General features: G+C 44.5%; 2 protein-coding genes across 2 annotated transcripts in view; one reads left to right on the top strand and one right to left on the bottom strand.

The window, feature by feature from the left end:
• The window catches only part of LOC130300905 (uncharacterized), a 448,736-nt gene that overhangs the window by 264,019 nt on the left and 164,173 nt on the right, over positions 1–20,544 (top strand). The gene's annotated exons all lie outside the window — the stretch shown is intronic.
• Positions 7,985–20,544, bottom strand: part of LOC130299715 (uncharacterized) — a 78,225-nt gene continuing 65,665 nt past the window's right edge. Inside the window, exons 9-15 of the mRNA XM_056551487.1 lie at positions 18,313–18,337; positions 16,105–16,231; positions 15,911–16,002; positions 15,743–15,821; positions 15,543–15,634; positions 15,300–15,408; positions 7,985–10,208 (exon numbers count right to left, since the gene is read on the bottom strand). Of these exons, the coding sequence (XP_056407462.1) occupies positions 8,194–10,208; positions 15,300–15,408; positions 15,543–15,634; positions 15,743–15,821; positions 15,911–16,002; positions 16,105–16,231; positions 18,313–18,337 (2,539 nt within the window). The 3' untranslated portion in view covers positions 7,985–8,193. The remainder of the gene's footprint in view (positions 10,209–15,299; positions 15,409–15,542; positions 15,635–15,742; positions 15,822–15,910; positions 16,003–16,104; positions 16,232–18,312; positions 18,338–20,544) is intronic.

The raw sequence follows: 20,544 nt of genomic DNA, 5'->3' as shown, positions 1-20,544 counted from the left end.
TCATAGATTGTAAGCTCTTGTGATCGGGATCCTCACTCCTCTTGTCTCCTCCTCCTCATAGATTGTAAGCTCTTGTGATCAGGGTCCTCACTCCTCTTGTCTCCTCCTCCTCATAGATTGTAAGCTCTTGTGATCAGGATCCTCACTCCTCTTGTCTCCTCCTCCTCATAGATTGTAAGCTCTTGTGATCAGGATTCTCACTCCTCTTGTCTCCTCCTCCTCATAGATTGTAAGCTCTTGGGATCAGGATCCTCACTCCTCTTGTCTCCTCCTCCTCATAGATTGTAAGCTCTTGTGATCAGGATCCTCACTCCTCTTGTCTCCTCCTCCTCATAGATTGTAAGCTCTTGTGATCAGGATTCTCACTCCTCTTGTCTCCTCCTCCTCATAGATTGTAAGCTCTTGTGATCAGGATCCTCACTCCTCTTGTCTCCTCCTCCTCCTCATAGATTGTAAGCTCTTGTGATCAGGATCCTCACTCCTCTTGTCTCCTCATAGATTGTAAGCTCTTGTGATCAGGATCCTCACTCCTCTTGTCTCCTCCTCCTCCTCATAGATTGTAAGCTCTTGTGATCAGGATCCTCACTCCTCTTGTCTCCTCCTCCTCCTCATAGATTGTAAGCTCTTGTGATCAGGATCCTCACTCCTCTTGTCTCCTCCTCCTCCTCATAGATTGTAAGCTCTTGTGATCAGGATCCTCACTCCTCTTGTCTCCTCCTCCTCATAGATTGTACGCTCTTGTGATCAGGATCCTCACTCCTCTTGTCTCCTCCTCCTCCTCATAGATTGTAAGCTCTTGTGATCAGGATCCTCACTCCTCTTGTCTCCTCCTCCTCATAGATTGTAAGCTCTTGTGATCAGGATCCTCACTCCTCTTGTCTCCTCCTCATAGATTGTAAGCTCTTGTGATCAGGATCCTCACTCCTCTTGTCTCCTCCTCATAGATTGTAAGCTCTTGTGATCAGGATCCTCACTCCTCTTGTCTCCTCCTCCTCCTCATAGATTGTAAGCTCTTGTGATCAGGATCCTCACTCCTCTTGTCTCCTCCTCATAGATTGTAAGCTCTTGTGATCAGGATCCTCACTCCTCTAGTCTCCTCCTCCTCATAGATTGTAAGCTCTTGTGATCGGGATCCTCACTCCTCTTGTCTCCTCCTCCTCATAGATTGTAAGCTCTTGTGATCGGGATCCTCACTCCTCTTGTCTCCTCCTCCTCATAGATTGTAAGCTCTTGTGATCAGGATCCTCACTCCTCTTGTCTCCTCCTCCTCATAGATTGTAAGCTCTTGTGATCGGGATCCTCACTCCTCTTGTCTCCTCCTCCTCATAGATTGTAAGCTCTTGTGATCGGGATCCTCACTCCTCTTGTCTCCTCCTCCTCATAGATTGTAAGCTCTTGTGATCGGGATCCTCACTCCTCTTGTCTCCTCCTCCTCATAGATTGTAAGCTCTTGTGATCGGGATCCTCACTCCTCTTGTCTCCTCCTCCTCATAGATTGTAAGCTCTTGTGATCGGGAGCCTCACTCCTCTTGTCTCCTCCTCCTCATAGATTGTAAGCTCTTGTGATCGGGAGCCTCACTCCTCTTGTCTCCTCCTCCTCATAGATTGTAAGCTCTTGTGATCGGGAGCCTCACTCCTCTTGTCTCCTCCTCCTCATAGATTGTAAGCTCTTGTGATCGGGAGCCTCACTCCTCTTGTCTCCTCCTCCTCATAGATTGTAAGCTCTTGTGATCGGGAGCCTCACTCCTCTTGTCTCCTCCTCCTCATAGATTGTAAGCTCTTGTGATCGGGAGCCTCACTCCTCTTGTCTCCTCCTCCTCATAGATTGTAAGCTCTTGTGATCGGGAGCCTCACTCCTCTTGTCTCCTCCTCCTCATAGATTGTAAGCTCTTGTGATCGGGAGCCTCACTCCTCTTGTCTCCTCCTCCTCATAGATTGTAAGCTCTTGTGATCGGGAGCCTCACTCCTCTTGTCTCCTCCTCCTCATAGATTGTAAGCTCTTGTGATCGGGAGCCTCACTCCTCTTGTCTCCTCCTCCTCCTCATAGATTGTAAGCTCTTGTGATTGGGAGCCTCACTCCTCTTGTCTCCTCCTCCTCCTCCTCCTCATAGATTGTAAGCTCTTGTGATTGGGAGCCTCACTCCTCTTGTCTCCTCCTCCTCCTCCTCCTCATAGATTGTAAGCTCTTGTGATCGGGAGCCTCACTCCTCTTGTCTCCTCCTCCTCCTCATAGATTGTAAGCTCTTGTGATCGGGAGCCTCACTCCTCTTGTCTCCTCCTCCTCCTCCTCCTCCTCATAGATTGTAAGCTCTTGTGATCGGGAGCCTCACTCCTCTTGTCTCCTCCTCCTCCTCCTCCTCCTCATAGATTGTAAGCTCTTGTGATCGGGAGCCTCACTCCTCTTGTCTCCTCCTCCTCCTCATAGATTGTAAGCTCTTGTGATCGGGAGCCTCACTCCTCTTGTCTCCTCCTCCTCCTCCTCCTCCTCATAGATTGTAAGCTCTTGTGATCGGGAGCCTCACTCCTCTTGTCTCCTCCTCCTCCTCCTCCTCATAGATTGTAAGCTCTTGTGATCGGGAGCCTCACTCCTCTTGTCTCCTCCTCCTCCTCCTCCTCATAGATTGTAAGCTCTTGTGATCGGGAGCCTCACTCCTCTTGTCTCCTCCTCCTCCTCATAGATTGTAAGCTCTTGTGATCGGGAGCCTCACTCCTCTTGTCTCCTCCTCCTCCTCCTCCTCATAGATTGTAAGCTCTTGTGATCGGGAGCCTCACTCCTCTTGTCTCCTCCTCCTCCTCCTCCTCCTCATAGATTGTAAGCTCTTGTGATCGGGAGCCTCACTCCTCTTGTCTCCTCCTCCTCCTCATAGATTGTAAGCTCTTGTGATCGGGAGCCTCACTCCTCTTGTCTCCTCCTCCTCATAGATTGTAAGCTCTTGTGATCGGGAGCCTCACTCCTCTTGTCTCCTCCTCCTCCTCCTCATAGATTGTAAGCTCTTGTGATCGGGAGCCTCACTCCTCTTGTCTCCTCCTCCTCCTCCTCATAGATTGTAAGCTCTTGTGATCGGGAGCCTCACTCCTCTTGTCTGTGCATGACAGAAATGACAATTCATATAAAAAAGATTGTTGAATGAGAAAATTCATAGGACAATGAGTGTAACATCTCTTATAGGATCATATGTAGCAGCATATAGTAGCATGCATAGTGAAATTATTCGGCCCCCTTGAACTTTTCGACCTTTTGCCACGTTTCAGGCTTCAAACATAAAGATAAAAAACTGTAATTTTTTGAGAAGAAGCAACAAGTGGGACACAATCATGAAGGGGAACAAAATTTATTGGATATTTCAAACTGTAACAAATAAAAAAATTGGGCGTGCAAAATTATTCAGCCCCTTAAGCTAATACTTTGTAGCACCACCTTTTTCTGCGATTACAGCTGTAAGTCCCCTGGGGTATGTCTCTATCAGTTTTGCACATCGAGACTGAAATTTTTGCCCATTTCTCCTTGATAAACAGCTGGAGCTCAGTGAGGTTGGATGGAGAGCGTTTGTGAACAGCTGGAGCTCAGTGAGGTTGGATGGAGAGCGTTTGTGAACAGCTGGAGCTCAGTGAGGTTGGATGGAGGGCGTTTGTGAACAGCTGGAGCTCAGTGAGGTTGGATGGAGGGCGTTTGTGAACAGCTGGAGCTCAGTGAGGTTGGATGGAGGGCGTTTGTGAACAGCTGGAGCTCAGTGAGGTTGGATGGAGGGCGTTTGTGAACAGCTGGAGCTCAGTGAGGTTGGATGGAGGGCGTTTGTGAACAGCTGGAGATCAGTGAGGTTGGATGGAGAGCGTTTGTGAACAGCTGGAGCTCAGTGAGGTTGGATGGAGAGCGTTTGTGAACAGCTGGAGCTCAGTGAGGTTGGATGGAGAGCGTTTGTGAACAGCTGGAGCTCAGTGAGGTTGGATGGAGAGCGTTTGTGAACAGCTGGAGGTCAGTGAGGTTGGATGGAGAGCGTTTGTGAACAGCTGGAGGTCAGTGAGGTTGGATGGAGAGCGTTTGTGAACAGCTGGAGCTCAGTGAGGTTGGATGGAGAGCGTTTGTGAACAGCTGGAGGTCAGTGAGGTTGGATGGAGAGCGTTTGTGAACAGCTGGAGGTCAGTGAGGTTGGATGGAGAGCGTTTGTGAACAGCTGGAGGTCAGTGAGGTTGGATGGAGAGCGTTTGTGAACAGCTGGAGCTCAGTGAGGTTGGATGGAGAGCGTTTGTGAACAGCTGGAGCTCAGTGAGGTTGGATGGAGAGCGTTTGTGAACAGCAGTTTTCAGTTCTTTCCACAGATTCTCCATTGGATTCAGGTCTGGACTTTGACTTGGCCATTCTAACACCTGGATATGTTTATTTGTGAACCATTCCATTGTAGATTTTGCTTTTTGTTTTGGATCATTGTCTTGTTGGAAGACAAATCTCCGTCCCAGTCCCAGGTCTTTTGCAGACTCCATCAGGTTTTCTTCCAGAATGGTCCTGTATTTGGCTCCATCAATCTTCCCATCATTTTTAACCATCTTCCCTGTCCCTGCTGAAGAAAAGACCAAACCCTGATGCTGCCACCACCATGTGTGACAGTGGGGATGGTGTGTTCAGGGGGATGAGCTGTGTTGCTTTTATGCCAAACATAACGTTTTGCATTGTTGCCCCAGTTTGATTTTGGTTTCATCTGACCAGAGCACCTTCTTCCACGTTTGTTGTGGCTTGTGGCAAACTTTAAACAACACTTTTTATGGATATCTATGGACAGAGTCTCCCACCTCAGCTGTAGATCTCTGCAGTTCATCCAGAGTGATCATGGGCCTCTTGGCTGCATCTCTGATCAGTCTTCTCCTTGTGAGCTGAAAGTTTAGAGGAACAGCCAGGTCTTCGTAGATTTGCAGTGGTCTGATACTCCTTCCATTTCAATATTATCGCTTGCACAGTGCTCCTTGGGATGTTTAAAGCTTGGGAAATCTTTTTGTATCCAACTCCGGCTTTAAACTTCCCAACAGTATCTAGGACCTGCCTGGTGTGTTCCTTTTTCTTCATGATGCTCTCTGCGCTTTAAACGGCCCTCTGAGACTATCACAGTGCAGCTGCATGTATACGGAGACTTGATTACACACAGGTGGATTCTATTTATCATCATTAGTCATTTAGGTCAACATTGGATCATTCCGAGATCCTCACTGAACTTCTGGAGAGAGTTTGCTGCACTGAAAGTAAAGGGGCTGAATAATTTTGCACGCCCAATTTTTCTGTTTTTTATTTGTTAACAAAGTTTGAAATATCCAATAAATTTCGTTCCACTTCATGATTGTGTCCCACTTGTTGATTCTTCACAATAAATTACAGTTTTATTTCTTTATGTTTGAAGCCTGAAATGTGGCAAAAGGTCAACGTTCAAGGGGGCCGAATACTTTCACTATGCACTGTATAGTGTAAACATATATACTATTGCACTATGAGTAAAGTAAATATCAAGGCTTTATAATGTTTACACTCTATATATATATATATATATATATATATATATATATATATATATATATATATATATATATATAGCTAGATATTTTGATATCTGATCCTATAATGACTTGCATTGAGGAGACGTGGCCGTCATTGCGCGCATCGCTCTGTGCACTAGATGCCTGGGGTGCTGCAGCCAAGATCACAGGGGTCCCCAGCGGCGGGATCCCCACGATCAGACGTCTTATCCCCTATCCTTTGGATAGGGGATAAGATGTCTAGAGGCAGCGTACCCTTTTAAATACTGGTATTAAATAAAGGGAATATTCACACACACAGCAGTGTTTTATTGGGCCTGTTCACACTATGGAATTTTCTGTTGCGGCAGGTTCCCTCTGATCTCATATGAATTCTGCTCCAACTATTTATTGGGGGCTTGTAAAATCCTTTTATTGGTAAATAAATATAAAAAATGCCAAAAAATATGCAATCTGTAAAAGGCAGCATCAGCACAGGAGAAGGTACCTGATGGTGGGGAGTAAACTGGGAGGATTCAAAACATTATTAAGATCATTACAGGTACTCTTTAACCCCTTATGGACGCAGGGCGTACATACGCCCTCCACCCACTCCCCTTCTATGACGCGGGCTCAGGAGCTGAGAGCGCATCATAGCGGGGTGGGTGCCCAGCATTAACCCCTTAGACGCCGCAGCGTCTTAAAAAAAAACACTCCGGCACTCAGCGGAGCAGATTGGGACCATAGCAGTGAAATTGCGATGTGCCAATTAGCTGAGAGGATGGCGGTAGGGCTCTTACCTGACTCCTCGCTGTCCAATTGGTGGCTCGATGCTCCAGGAAGCTTCATCAGCCTGGAGCAATCGAGCACCGATAACACTGATCAACGCTCTGCTATGGTATAGTATTGAACAGTATATGCATTCAGAAGATTGCATGTAATAGTCCTCTAGGGGACTAAAAAATGGTGTAAAAAATGTGATTTAACCCCTTTCTTAATAAAAATGTTAATCATCCCCCTTTTCTCATAAAAAAATAAATAAATGTAAATGTCCGAACTATTAAAATATAAAGTTAATTAAATGACACAATCGATGGCGTATACATAAAAAAAAAAAATACCAAAGTCCAGAATTGCGTATTTTTGGTCACTCTGTATACACAAAAAAATTTGAGAAAGCGATCAAAAAGTCCCATCATAACAAAAATGGTACCAATAAAAACTACATATCATGGTGAAAAATTAATACAGAAAAATAAATACAAAAAAAAAAAGTTAGAGGGGTCAGAAGAGCACAATTGTAAATATGCTAATTTTCGTACAAAAAGTTATAATTTTTTAAAAGAAGTAAAACTATATCAAACCTATATAAGTAGGGTATCATTTTAATCATGTGGACCTACAGATTAAACATAAGGAAGGGTACTGTGTAGAATCGGAAACCCCCAAAAGTTAAAAAATTGCTTTTTTTTTTTTCAATTTTGCCCCACAAATAATTTTAATTTTTTTTCGCCTTAGATTTTGTGGTGAAATGATTGATCTAATTACAAAGTAATGAATTGTTCGTGCAAAAAAAACAAAAAAAACAAGCCCTCATATGGGTCTTTAGGTGAAAAAATTTAAAGCATATATTGAAAGTGCACAAAAGAATCAACCCTGAGTACTTAAGGGTTAAAGGGGTATTCCAGGCAAAAACTTTTTTTTTATATATATATATCAACTGGCTCCGGAAAGTTAAACAGATTTGTAAATCACTTCTATTAAAAAATCTTAATCCTTCCAATAGTTATTAGCTTCTGAAGTTTTCTGTCTAACTGCTCAATGATGATGTCACGTCCCGGGAGCTGTGCATGATGGGAGAATATCCCCATAGGAACTGCACAGCTCCCGGGACGTGAGTCATCAGAGAGCAGTTAGACAGAAAACAGCAACTCAACTTCAGAAGCTAATAACTATTGGAAGGATTAAGATTTTTTAATAGAAGTAATTTACAAATCTGTTTAACTTTCCGGAGCTAGTTGATATATAAAAAAAAAAGTTTTTGCCTGGAATACCCCTTTAAATACAAAAGGACGAGGAACCGCCCACTTTCTATAAACAATTTTCCATTTTCTATAAACAATTTTATTGTTACAAGCAACAATATAAAAACATGGATTGGGGTATAAAGTGAAAGAGACCTAATAATGTAGAATCTGTTCTGCTATGAAGGCCATGTGGTTGGATGGCATTAAAGGGGTATTCTACTGGCCAGCGTTCAGAAGTAAATGTTCCGAATGCTGTTTTCGCGCTGCGGGGGTCGGCCACGTCCCTGGTGACGTCATGGTCACACCCCCTCAATACAAGTCAATGGAAGGGGGCGTGACGGCCGTCACGCCCCCTTCCATTGAGGGGGTGTGACCATGACATCACTAGGGACGTGGCCGACCCCCGCAGCACGAAAACAGCGTTAGGAACATTTACTTCTGAACGCTGGCTAGTGGAGTACCCCTTTAACTAAAGGAGTCCACATTATCTTCCTGTTATAGAGAGTGCACATGTGATTTCCCCTTCTTACAAATTCCAAACAAGAACATTGTTTTTTCTCTCTATGAGAGTTCTCTGATGAGTTTCAAAATGTAATCTTCCTATATTTCCCACATTCTTAACATCAAAGCGGCTCCTCTCCTGTGTGACTTGTGTGGTGACTCCTAAGTTTTACTTTAGTAATAAAACATTTCTCACATTCTGAACAGACTTCCTGTGAGTTCTCTCATGACTAACAAGATAGGACTTTCGTGTATAACATTTCCCACATTCTGAGCATGAATATGGCTTCTCTCCTGTGTGACTTAGCCTGTGTGTAACAAGACTTGTTTTATCTGTAAAACATTTCCCACATTCTGAACATGAATGTGGCTTCTCTCCTGTGTGAATTCTTACATGTTGAACTAGACTTGGTTTATCTGTGAAGCATTTCCCACATTCTGAGCATGAATATGGCTTTTCTCCTGTGTGAGTTCTCACATGTTTAAAAAGACTTGGTTTATCTATAAAACTCTTCCCACATTCAGAACATGAATATGGCTTTTCTCCTGTGTGAATTCTCACATGTTTAACAAGACTTGGTTTATTTGTGAAGCATTTTCCACATTCTGAACATACATATGGCTTCTCTCCTGTGTGAGTTCTCTCATGACTAACAAGATAGGACTTTCGTGTATAACATTTCCCACATTCTGAGCATGAATATGGCTTCTCTCCTGTGTGACTTAGCCTATGTGTAACAAGACTTGTTTTATCTGTAAAACACTTCCCACATTCTGCACATGAATGCAGCTTCTCTCCTGTGTGAATTCTTACATGTTGAACTAGACTTGGTTTATCAGTGAAGCATTTCCCACATTCTGAGCATGAATATGGCTTCTCTCCTGTGTGACTTTTCTCATGTATAACAAGATGGGACTTTTGTGTAAAACATTTCCCACATTCCGAACATGCATATGGCTTTTCGCCTGTGTGAGTTCTCACATGTTTAACAAGACTTGGTTTATCTATAAAACATTTCCCACATTCCGAACATGCATATGGCTTTTCGCCTGTGTGAGTTCTCACATGTTTAACAAGACTTGGTTTATCTGTGAAGCATTTTCCACATTCTAAGCATGAATATGGCTTCTCTCCTGTGTGACTTCTACTATGTGTAACAAGACTTGTTTTATCTGTAAAACATTTTCCACAATCTGAACATGAATGTGGCTTCTCTCCTGTGTGAGTTCTCACATGTATTACAAGACTTGAATTATCTTTAAAGCATTTCCTACATTCTGAACAAGAGTATGGCTTCTCTCCGGTGTGAATTCGCACATGTCTAACAAGACTTGGATTATCTGTAAAACATTTTCCACATTCTGAACATGCATACAGTTTCTCCCCTGTGTGACTTCTCCTATGTCTAACAAGACTTGACTGAGTTGTAAAACATTTTCCACACTCTGAACACGAATAAGGCTTCTCTCCTGTGTGACTTCTCTCATGTGTAACAAGACTTAGCTTATCTGTAAAGCATTTTCCACATTCTGAACATGAATATGGCTTCTCCTCCATGTGACTTCTTTCATGTCTAACAAGACTTGACTGAGTTGAAAAACCTTTCCCACATTCTGAACACGAATACGGCTTCTCTCCTGTGTGAATTCTCTGATGCTTAACAAGACTTGGTTTATCCATAAAACATTTCCCACATTCGAAACATGAATACGGCTTCTCTCCTGTGTGACTTCTTTCATGTTTAACAAATTGGGATTTAAATGTAAAACTTTTCCCACATTCTGAACATGAAAACGGCTTTTCTCCTGTGTGAATTCTTTCATGTATAACAAGTTTTGATTCACTTGTAAAACATTTCCCACATTCTGAACATGGATATAACTTCTCCCTTGCATGATTTCTGCTGTGTCTAAGAAGACTTGACCTAGTAGTAAACTCTTTACCACATTCACCACAATGAAACTTCTTTCTGATCCCTTCTTTCTGATCTGTCCTTGTGGTAACAATGTGTGATTGATCGGTAGAAGGTTCCTCATGATCAGGGGGATTATTATAGGATAGATCTGGATGGACATTAGGAGTGAGGAGGTCGTCTCCTGAGGAGGGCTCCACCATATCTTCAGCTTCTCCTTTATAATTCAGTGATAACATGAAGTTTCCCTTAGAGATGTTACTGGGATTTTCTGTTAGAGATAAAATGGATGATGTTATTTGTTTTGTATACCATCCATAAAGTAGAGACATGTATCACATATTCATTTGCTTGGAAACACATGTTGATAATGCATTGTAAGGTGAATTTTTTATCAGTTCAGTACTTTCTGTACCTTGTTCATAATTTTTAAAGGGTACCTCTCATCAAAAAAACTTTTGATATATTATAGATTAATGTATGCAGAATAACTTCACAATTGAATGTTATTAAAAAATATCCTTCTTTCTATTTAATTTTCCACTTTGAAGAAATGACCACTAGGGGTCTCCCTACCAGTCCTGGCAGCAAGCATTTCAGACTCATGCTGGAGTCCTAAACACTACGAGCTGCCAGTCTGCTTTGTTCACAAAGGAGAACACTCAGAGCTGCCAGCCTGCTTTGTTCACAGCCTGTTTGGCTGTGAACAAAGCAGGCTGGCAGCTCTGAGTGTTTAGGACTCCAGCATGAGTCAGAAATGCTTGCCGACAGGACTGATCGGGAAAAACACAATAGAAAGAAGCATATTTTTCATTAACATGCTATTGGAAAGTTATTCAACATTCATTAATCTAAAATATATATCAAAAGTTTATTTGATGAGAGGTTCCCTTTAAGAGATTCTCTGGTGTCTGGTATTGTGCCGAGGGACTGGTGCCAGAAAGTTAAACAGATGTGTAAATTACTTCTATCTAAAAATCTTAATCCTTCCAGTAATTATCAGCTGCTGTATGCTTCACAGGAAGTTGTGTAGTTCTTTCCAGTCTGACCACAGTGCTCTCTGCTGACACCTCTGCCCGTGTCAGGAACTGCCCAGAGTAGAAGCAAATCCCCATAGCAAACCTCTCCTGCTCTGGACAGTTCCTGACATGGACAGAGGTGTCAGCAGAGAGCACTGTGGTCAGACTGGAAAGAACTACACAACTTCCACTGGAGCATACAGCAGCTGATAAGTAGTGAATTCTTTAATCGAAGAAATATACAAATCTGTATAACTTTCTGCCACTAGTTGATTTGCAAAAACATTTGTTTTGCACTGGAGTACCCCTTTACTTTGACAGAAGTTGTTGAACCAATCTATCTTCCTTTTGTGAGGATGTGAGTAGATGCCTGGATGTAGAGGGGGGGCTTTGGATATATAGAAGGGGGGGCTTTGGATATATAGAAGGGGGGGCTGTGGATATATAGAAGGGGGGGCTGTGGATATATAGAAGGGGGGGCTGTGGATATTTAGAGGGGGGCTGTGGCTATAGAGGGGGGAGGCTGTGGATATAGAGGGGGGGCTGTGGATATACAGAAGGGGGGCTGTGGATATATAGAGGGGGGCTGTGGATATATAGAGGGGTGGCTGTGGATATATAGAAGGGGGGTGTGGATATACAGAAGGGGGGCTGTGGATATAGAGGGGGGGCTGTGGATATACAGAAGGGGGGCTGTGGCTATAGAGGGGGAGGCTGTGGATATAGAGGGGGGCTGTGGATATAGAGGGGGGGCTGTGGCTATAGAAGGGAGGCTGTGGATATACAGAAGGGGGGCTGTGGATATACAGAAGGGGGGCTGTGGCTATAGAGGGGGGGCTGTGAATATAAAAAGGGCTGTGGATATAGAGGGGGGGCTGTGGATATAGAGGGGGGGCTGTGGATATAGAGGGGGGGCTGTGGATATAGAGGGGGGCTGTGGATATATAGAAGGGGGGCTGTGGATATAGAGGGGGGGGGAGGCTGTGGATATATAGAAGGGGGTGTGGATATACAGAAGAGGGGCTGTGGATATAGAGGGGGGCTGTGGCTATAGAGGGGGGAGGCTGTGGCTATAGAGGGGGGGGCTGTGAATATAAAAAGGGCTGTGGATAAAGAGGGGGGTTGTGGATATAGAGGGGGGCTGTGAATAAAGAGGGGGATGCTGTGTATATATAGAGGGGACTGTGGATATAGAGGGGATGCTGTGTATATATAGGGGGGCTGTGGATATAGAGTGGGGGGGGGACTGTGGATATGAGGTTTTGGGATTTTACAAAGGCGTTTGACATGGTCCCTCATAGACGTCTGATCGGTAAATTACAGTCTTTAAGTTTGAAAGTTTAGTAACTGGATTGAAAACTGGCTTAAGAACCCAGAGAGTGGTGGTCAATGATTCGTACTCTGATTGGTCCCCGGTTACTGGTGGTGTACCCCAAGGTTCTGTACTGGGACCACTCGTTCAATTTATTTATTAATGATATAGAGGATGGATAAATAGCTCTGATTCTAGTTTGGTGACCCAGTATGGAATACCGTATCCTGCCCATCCTGTCAGGCAGATGTTGCCTTTAGTGTTCGTGGGCCCACTACTCAGGACTCATTATATTGTTATGCAATTGTTGTTATTCTAGAATTTTCTATGTTACAGTTTCTTAAACCCCTTAAGGACGGAGCGTTTTTCTGTTTTTGCACTTTAATTTTTTCCTCCTTACCTTTTAAAAATCATAATTTTTGCACCTTGCATTTTCGTTTTTTGCTCCTTGCCTTTAAAAAACCATAACTCTTTCAATTTTGCACCTAAAAATCCATATGATGGCTTATTTTTTGCGCCATCAATTCTACTTTGTAATGACGTCAGTCATTTTACCCAAAAATCTACGGTGAAACGGAAAAAAAAATCATTGTGCGACAAAATTGAAAAAAAACGCTGTTTTTTAACTTTTGGGGGCTTCCGTTTCTACGTAGTACATTTTTAGGTAAAATGACACCTGATATTTATTCTGTAGGTCCATACGGTTAAAATGATCCCCTACTTATATAGGTTTGATTTTGCCGGACTTCTGGAAAAATCATAACTACATGCAGAAAAATTTATATGTTTAAAATTGTCATCTTCTGACCCCTGTAACTTTTTTATTTTTCCATGTATGGGGCGGTATGAGGGCTCATTTTTTGCGCCGTGATCTGAAGTTTTTAACGTTACCATTTTTGCATTGATCGGACTTATTGATTGCTTTTTATTCATTTTTAAATGATATAAAAAGTGACCAAAAATGCACTATTTTGGACTTTGGAATTTTTTTGCGCGCACGCCATTGACCGAGCGGTTTAATTAATGATATATTTTTATAATTCGGACATTTCCGCACGCGGTGATACCATATATGTTTATTTTTATTTACACTGTGTTTTGGTTTTTTTTATTGGAAAAGGGGGTGATTCAAACTTTTAATAGGGGAGGAGTTAAATGATATTTATTCACTTTTTTTTTGCAGTGTTATAGCTCCCATAGGAACCTATAACACTGCACACACTGATCATTGTTATCCCATAGGGACCTATAACACTGCACACACTGATCATTGTTATCTCATAGGGACCTATAACACTGCACACACTGATCTCTTATACTGATCATTGTTATCCCATAGGGACCTATAACACTGCACACACTGATCTCTTATACTGATCATTGTTATCCCATAGGGACCTATAACACTGCACACACTGATCTTCATCATTGATCACTAGTTTCTCATAGGAAACCAGTGATCGATGATTGATTCTGCCACTTGACTGCTCATGTCTGGATCTCAGGCACTGAGCAGTCATTCGGCGATCGGACAGCGAGGAGGCAGGTAGGGGCCCTCCCGCTGTCCTGTAAGCTGTTCAGGATGCCGCGATTAGCCGCGGCTATCCCGAACAGCCCGACTGAGCTAGCTCTGAGTGCGCGGCTAAAGGGTTAATAGCGCGCGGCGCCGCTCGCTATTAGAGGCGGGTCCCGGCTTCACTATGAAGCCAGGCCCGCCGTGATATGACGCGGGGTTACTGTGTAACCCCGCGTTATATCAGGAGAGCAGGACCAAGGACGTACCGGTACGTCCTTGGTCCTTAAGGGGTTAAGGGGGGGATATGATCAACGTATATAAGTATATAAATGGCTCATACAAAACATATGGAGAACAACTGTTCTAGGTAACCCCCCCTCTCAAAGTACAAGGTGGCACTCCCTCCGTATGGAAAAGAAAGGGGTCAGTCTCCAGGGCGATGAGCCTTCCTTGTTATTAGAATAGTGAATTTATGGAACAGTCTACCTCAGGAACTGTTCAAGGGGCGAGGACGCTATGAAACAGGCTTAGATACATTCTTAGAACAAAATAACATTAATGCCTATGTAACATAATAGAATCACATCCCCTCCACTTCATCCACTCACACACTTAAAGGGGTATTCCAGGCCAAAACTTTTTTTTTATATATCAACTGGCTCCAGAAAGTTAAGCAGATTTGTAAATTACTTCTATTAAAAAATCCTCTTTAACCTTCTTGGTTGAACTTGATGTATTTTTCCTACCACACTATGTAACTAGATAAGCCTACCAAGTAAAGGCAGGGGGAGACATTACATTTAGGATGTAGCGCTGTGAACATATGAAAAACATTTTAATATGTATTTATAATGTTCTCCGGAACTTTATGGGTGGTAGAGGGAAGCCATGAATAACCTTTCAGTCACAGCATGGCAAGACAGGCTCACAGGTTGTAGGTACACAGCCCAGGATCACTAACTAGGCTACATCCTACCTTCCTATAATCCATCTCTGCACTATACAGACTCTGCCTCCCACTTTCAGTGTTTTGTCTTGTTCTCTTCTTTACTACAGACAAACTGAGCTGAACAGGAAGTGGATAGCACTATTTTTCTTCAATTAGGAGTTGAAAGTTGGGACCTGAAGGGTTAATGTCATGTCTCTCTAAGGAGGAGCCACCTCTGAATTCCCTCTGTAATCCATTATTACATACCTGGGGTAACATCTCCTGGAATTATTACATACCTGGGGTAACACCTCCTGGAATTATTACATACCTGGGGTAACACCTCCTGGAATTATTACACCCCTGGGGTAACACCTCCTGGAATTATTACATACCTGGGGTAACACCTCCTGGAATTATTACATCCCTGGGGTAACACCTCCTGGAATTATTACACACCTGGGGTAACACCTCCTGGAATTATTACACACCTGGGGTAACACCTTCTGGAATTATTACACACCTGGGGTAACACCTCCTGGAATTATCACATACCTGGGGTAACACCTCCTGGAATTATTACATACCTGGGGTAACACCTCCTGGAATTTCCTCCTTCACTTCCCTCATACACGGGTGATGGCCCCTCATCCTCTCTTCTTCATCCTCCACTTTATTATTAGTCAGATCTCCCCCCTGATGTGACATATAGAACAATTCACTACAATACAGCAGACAGGAGGAGCAACAGAGACCCCCAAAATCTACCCCCACATCTTTGACTGCAGGACCCCCCTATAGAGATGTGGGATAGGATCAGCCTCATCTACCTGATGCTTCTCTGGGACATTTCCCTCTGGACAGTCCTGGGAATACAGAGGACGGGGACACCTCTCGGGTGGATTTCTATCCATGACTCCATCTGTAGGGAACACACAGGGACAATTGTCTATTTGTGATGAGCAGCCAATAGGTGAAGGATCTAGGGGACTTTGTCTTTTACAACCAATAAAAGTCTCCCCCTCCTTACACTGCAGATCGACCCTGAAATCCATCTCCTCTTCTTCTTCATCTTTTACCTCAACCTTAATATAAATCAGATTTTCATCCTAAAGTGACAAGAAAAACACACAAGTAAAATTATTTGGGGTTCAATCACCTTATAGTCATATTACAGTGAGACTTTAGCGCCATCTACCTGATGCTTCTCTGGGATATTTCCCTCTGGACAGTCCTGGGAATACAGAGGACGGGGACACCTCTCGGGTGGATTTCTATCCATGACTCCATCTGTAGGGAACACACAGGGAATGAATACATCACCTGCTGGAGAGATTTCTATGTTACTAGGTGGTGACAGTGATATCTATCTATATATATGTCTCTTCTTACCTGGTGATGTGAGGGGCTGCTGATCCTCCATCATGACCTGATCCTTGTACTGATCCTTGTGTCCTTCTACATACTCCCACTCCTCCATGGAGAAATAGACCGCCACGTCCTGACACCTTATAGGAACCTGACACACAATGATACAGTCATCACCCCGACCCCTCCAGTGGTGTTACTGTATAATGTCCCAGCATTCCCAGCAGTGTCACCTCTCCAGTCATCACCAGACCCCTCCATTACTGTATAATGTCCCAGCATTCCCAGCAGGGTCACCTCTCCAGTCATCACCAGACCCCTCCATTACTGTATAATGTCCCAGCAGTGTCACCTCTCCAGTCATCACCAGACCCCTCCATTACTGTATAATGTCCCAGCAGTGTCACCTCTCCAGTCATCACCAGACCCCTCCATTACTGTATAATGTCCCAGCAGTGTCACCTCTCCAGTCATCACCAGACCCCTCCATTACTGTATAATGTCCCAGCATTCCCAGCAGTGTCACCTCTCCAGTCATCACCAGACCCCTCCATTACTGTATAATGTCCCAGCATTCCCAGCAGTGTCACCTCTCCAGTAATCACCAGACCCCTCCATTACTGTATAATGTCCCACAGTGTCACCTCTCCAGTCATCACCAGACCCCTCCATTACTGTATAATGTCCCAGCAGTGTCACCTCTCCAGTCATCACCAGACCCCTCCATTACTGTATAATGTCCCAGCAGTGTCACCTCTCCAGTCATCACCAGACCCCTCCATTACTGTATAATGTCCCAGCAGTGTCACCAGACCCCTCCATTACTGTATAATGTCCCAGCATTCCCAGCAGTGTCACCTCTCCAGTCATCACCAGACCCCTCCATTACTGTATAATGTCCCAGCAGTGTCACCTCTCCAGTCATCACCAGACCCCTCCATTACTGTATAATGTCCCAGCAGTGTCACCTCTCCAGTCATCACCAGACCCCTCCATTACTGTATAATGTCCCCGCATTCCCAGCAGTGTCACCTCTCCAGTCATCACCAGACCCCTCCATTACTGTATAATGTCCCCGCATTCCCAGCAGTGTCACCTCTCCAGTCATCACCAGACCCCTCCATTACTGTATAATGTCCCAGCAGTGTCACCTCTCCAGTCATCACCAGACCCCTCCATTACTGTATAATGTCCCAGCAGTGTCACCTCTCCAGTCATCACCAGACCCCTCCATTACTGTATAATGTCCCAGCAGTGTCACCTCTCCAGTCATCACCAGACCCCTCCATTACTGTATAATGTCCCAGCAGTGTCACCTCTCCAGTCATCACCAGACCCCTCCATTACTGTATAATGTCCCAGCAGTGTCACCTCTCCAGTCATCACCAGACCCCTCCATTACTGTATAATGTCCCAGCAGTGTCACCTCTCCAGTCATCACCAGACCCCTCCATTACTGTATAATGTCCCAGCAGTGTCACCTCTCCAGTCATCACCAGACCCCTCCATTACTGTATAATATCCCAGCAGTGTCACCTCTCCAGTCATCACCAGACCCCTCCATTACTGTATAATGTCCCAGCATTCCCAGCAGTGTCACCTCTCCAGTCATCACCAGACCCCTCCATTACTGTATAATGTCCCAGCAGTGTTACCTCTCCAGTCATCACCAGACCCCTCCATTACTGTATAATGTCCCACCATTCCCAGCAGTGTCACCTCTCCAGTCATCACCAGACCCCTCCATTACTGTATAATGTCCCAGCAGTGTCACCTCTCCAGTCATCACCAGACCCCTCCATTACTGTATAATGTCCCAGCATTCCCAGCAGTGTCACCTCTCCAGTCATCACCAGACCCCTCCATTACTGTATAATGTCCCAGCAGTGTCACCTCTCCAGTCATCATCAGACCCCTCCATTACTGTATAATGTCCCAGGAGTGTCACCTCTCCAGTCATCACCAGACCCCTCCATTACTGTATAATGTCCCAGCATTCCCAGCAGTGTCACCTCTCCAGTCATCACCAGACCCCTCCATTACTGTATAATGTCCCAGCAGTGTCACCTCTCCAGTCATCACCAGACCCCTCCATTACTGTATAATGTCCCAGCAGTGTCACCTCTCCAGTCATCACCAGACCCCTCCATTACTGTATAATGTCCCAGCAGGGTCACCTCTCCAGTCATCACCAGACCCCTCCATTACTGTATAATGTCCCAGCAGGGTCACCTCTCTAGTCAGCAGCTCAGTGATTCTGTGGTTCTAGGATCTTCTGATCATGTATCAGTGAATGAGGTGGAGGCTCCTGACTCCTGGATATGGCTGCTGATCTCACCCTGTATCTTGTTCACTAATGTGTTACACAATGTAACAAACCCCCATCTCATAAAAGTGCTGCTAGACTGCTAGGTAAGCCACATACCCCGTCTACCATTGAGCCCCGCCCACTCCTGTCACATGATCATCCTCACAGGTCCTTCAGCCACAATCCCTTCCATCCTGCTAAGCTCCGCCTCTTCTTCTACTGGTCACATGATCGTGACATCATCACAGGTCCTACACCATCAGTATTGAGCATGTTCTGCTGTGCATATCACTAAAATAAGTAAAACATATAAGTAAAATGATAGGTTTATACAAGGAGAGTTTGGTTACAATGTGTGACTCTCGTACACCTCTCCACATATCTATCCTCTGGTACACCTCTCCACATATCTATCCTCTGGTACACCTCTCCACATATCTATCCTCTGGTACACCTCTCCACATATCTATCCTCTGGTACACCTCTCCACATATCTATCCTCTGGTACACCTCTCCACATATCTATCCTCTGGTACACCTCTCCACATATCTATCCTCTGGTACACCTCTCCACATATCTATCCTCTGGTACACCTCTCCACATATCTATCCTCTGGTACACCTCTCCACATATCTATCCTCTGGTACACCTCTCCACATATCTATCCTCTGGTACACCTCTCCACATATCTATCCTCTGGTACACCTCTCCACATATCTGACCTCTCGTACACCTCTCCACATATCTGACCTCTCGTACACCTCTCCACATATCTATCCTCTCGTACACCTCTCTACATATCTATCCTCTGGTACACCTCTCCACATATCTATCCTCTGGTACACCTCTCCACATATCTATCCTCTCGTACACCTCTCCACATATCTATCCTCTCGTACACCTCTCCACATATCTGACCTCTCGTACACCTCTCCCCCTATCTGACCTCTCATACACCTCTCCCCATATAGATGGAGTCACATCTTTCCTGTGGAAAATGTGTCTCTAGGAATCTTTTTATAAAGGGTTGATATGGCCTCTAGTGTCTTCCTGGAGTCCCCACACAGAGTGACAACAGCCACCATCTTTACTCTATCCTAAAGCACAAGATGGGAGGTAATGTTCTGAGGTACGTATGTGACGTAATGTTGTGAGGTACGGATGTGACATGATGTTGTGAGGTACGGATGTGACGTAATGTTGTGAGGTACGGATGTGACGTAATGTTGTGAGGTACGGATGTGACGTAATGTTGTGAGGTACGGATGTGACGTAATGTTGTGAGGTACGGATGTGACGTAATGTTGTGAGGTACGGATGTGACGTAATGTTATGAGGTAAAGATGTGAGGTACAGATGTGAGGTAATGTTGTGAGGTACAGATGTGAGGTAATGTTGTGAGGTACAGATGTGAGGTAATGTTGTGAGGTACAGATGTGAGGTAAGGTTGTGAGGTAATGTGGGGTACAGATGTGAGGTAATGTTGTGAGGTACAGATGTGAGGTGATGTTGTGAGGTACAGATGTGAGGTAATGTGGGGTACAGATGTGAGGTAATGTTGTGAGGTACAGATGTGAGGTGATGTTGTGAGGTACAGATGTGAGGTGATGTTGTGAGGTACAGATGTGAGGTAATGTTGTGAGGTATGGATGTGAGGTAATGTTGTGAGGTACGGATGTGAGGTAATGTTGTGAGGTACGGATGTGAGGTAATGTTGTGAGGTACGGATGTGAGGTAATGTTGTGAGGTACGGATGTGAGGTAATGTTGTGAGGTACCGATGTGAGGTAATGTTGTGAGGTACAGATGTGACGTACAGATTAGGGACCGATATCGATTTTTTAGGGCCGATACCGATAATCTGTCACCTTTCAGGCCGATAGCCGATAACTTATACCGATATTCCGGTATAAGTTATTGGCTGTTTCAACAGAAAGCCATTGCAGAAGCCATTGCAGATCAATGATTTAAAGCGGGTGCTTTAAATCAATGAACTGCAATGGCTTTTGCGGTGCCAGAGACATACGCCCGCTTCTCTCCCCCTGCCTGTCCTGTGGTCCTGAGTCTAACCACCACAGTTGCCCCATCTCCTCCCCCCCATCCTCTGCTCACATACCGCTGCCGCCCCCCCATCCTCTGCCCACATACCGCCGCCG

Source organism: Hyla sarda, chromosome 1 (genome assembly GCF_029499605.1).
Source record: "Hyla sarda isolate aHylSar1 chromosome 1, aHylSar1.hap1, whole genome shotgun sequence".
Lineage (NCBI taxonomy): Eukaryota > Metazoa > Chordata > Amphibia > Anura > Hylidae > Hyla > Hyla sarda.
The sequence above is the reverse complement of the archived record's forward strand: the minus strand, read 5'-3'. Positions and strand labels throughout refer to the sequence as shown.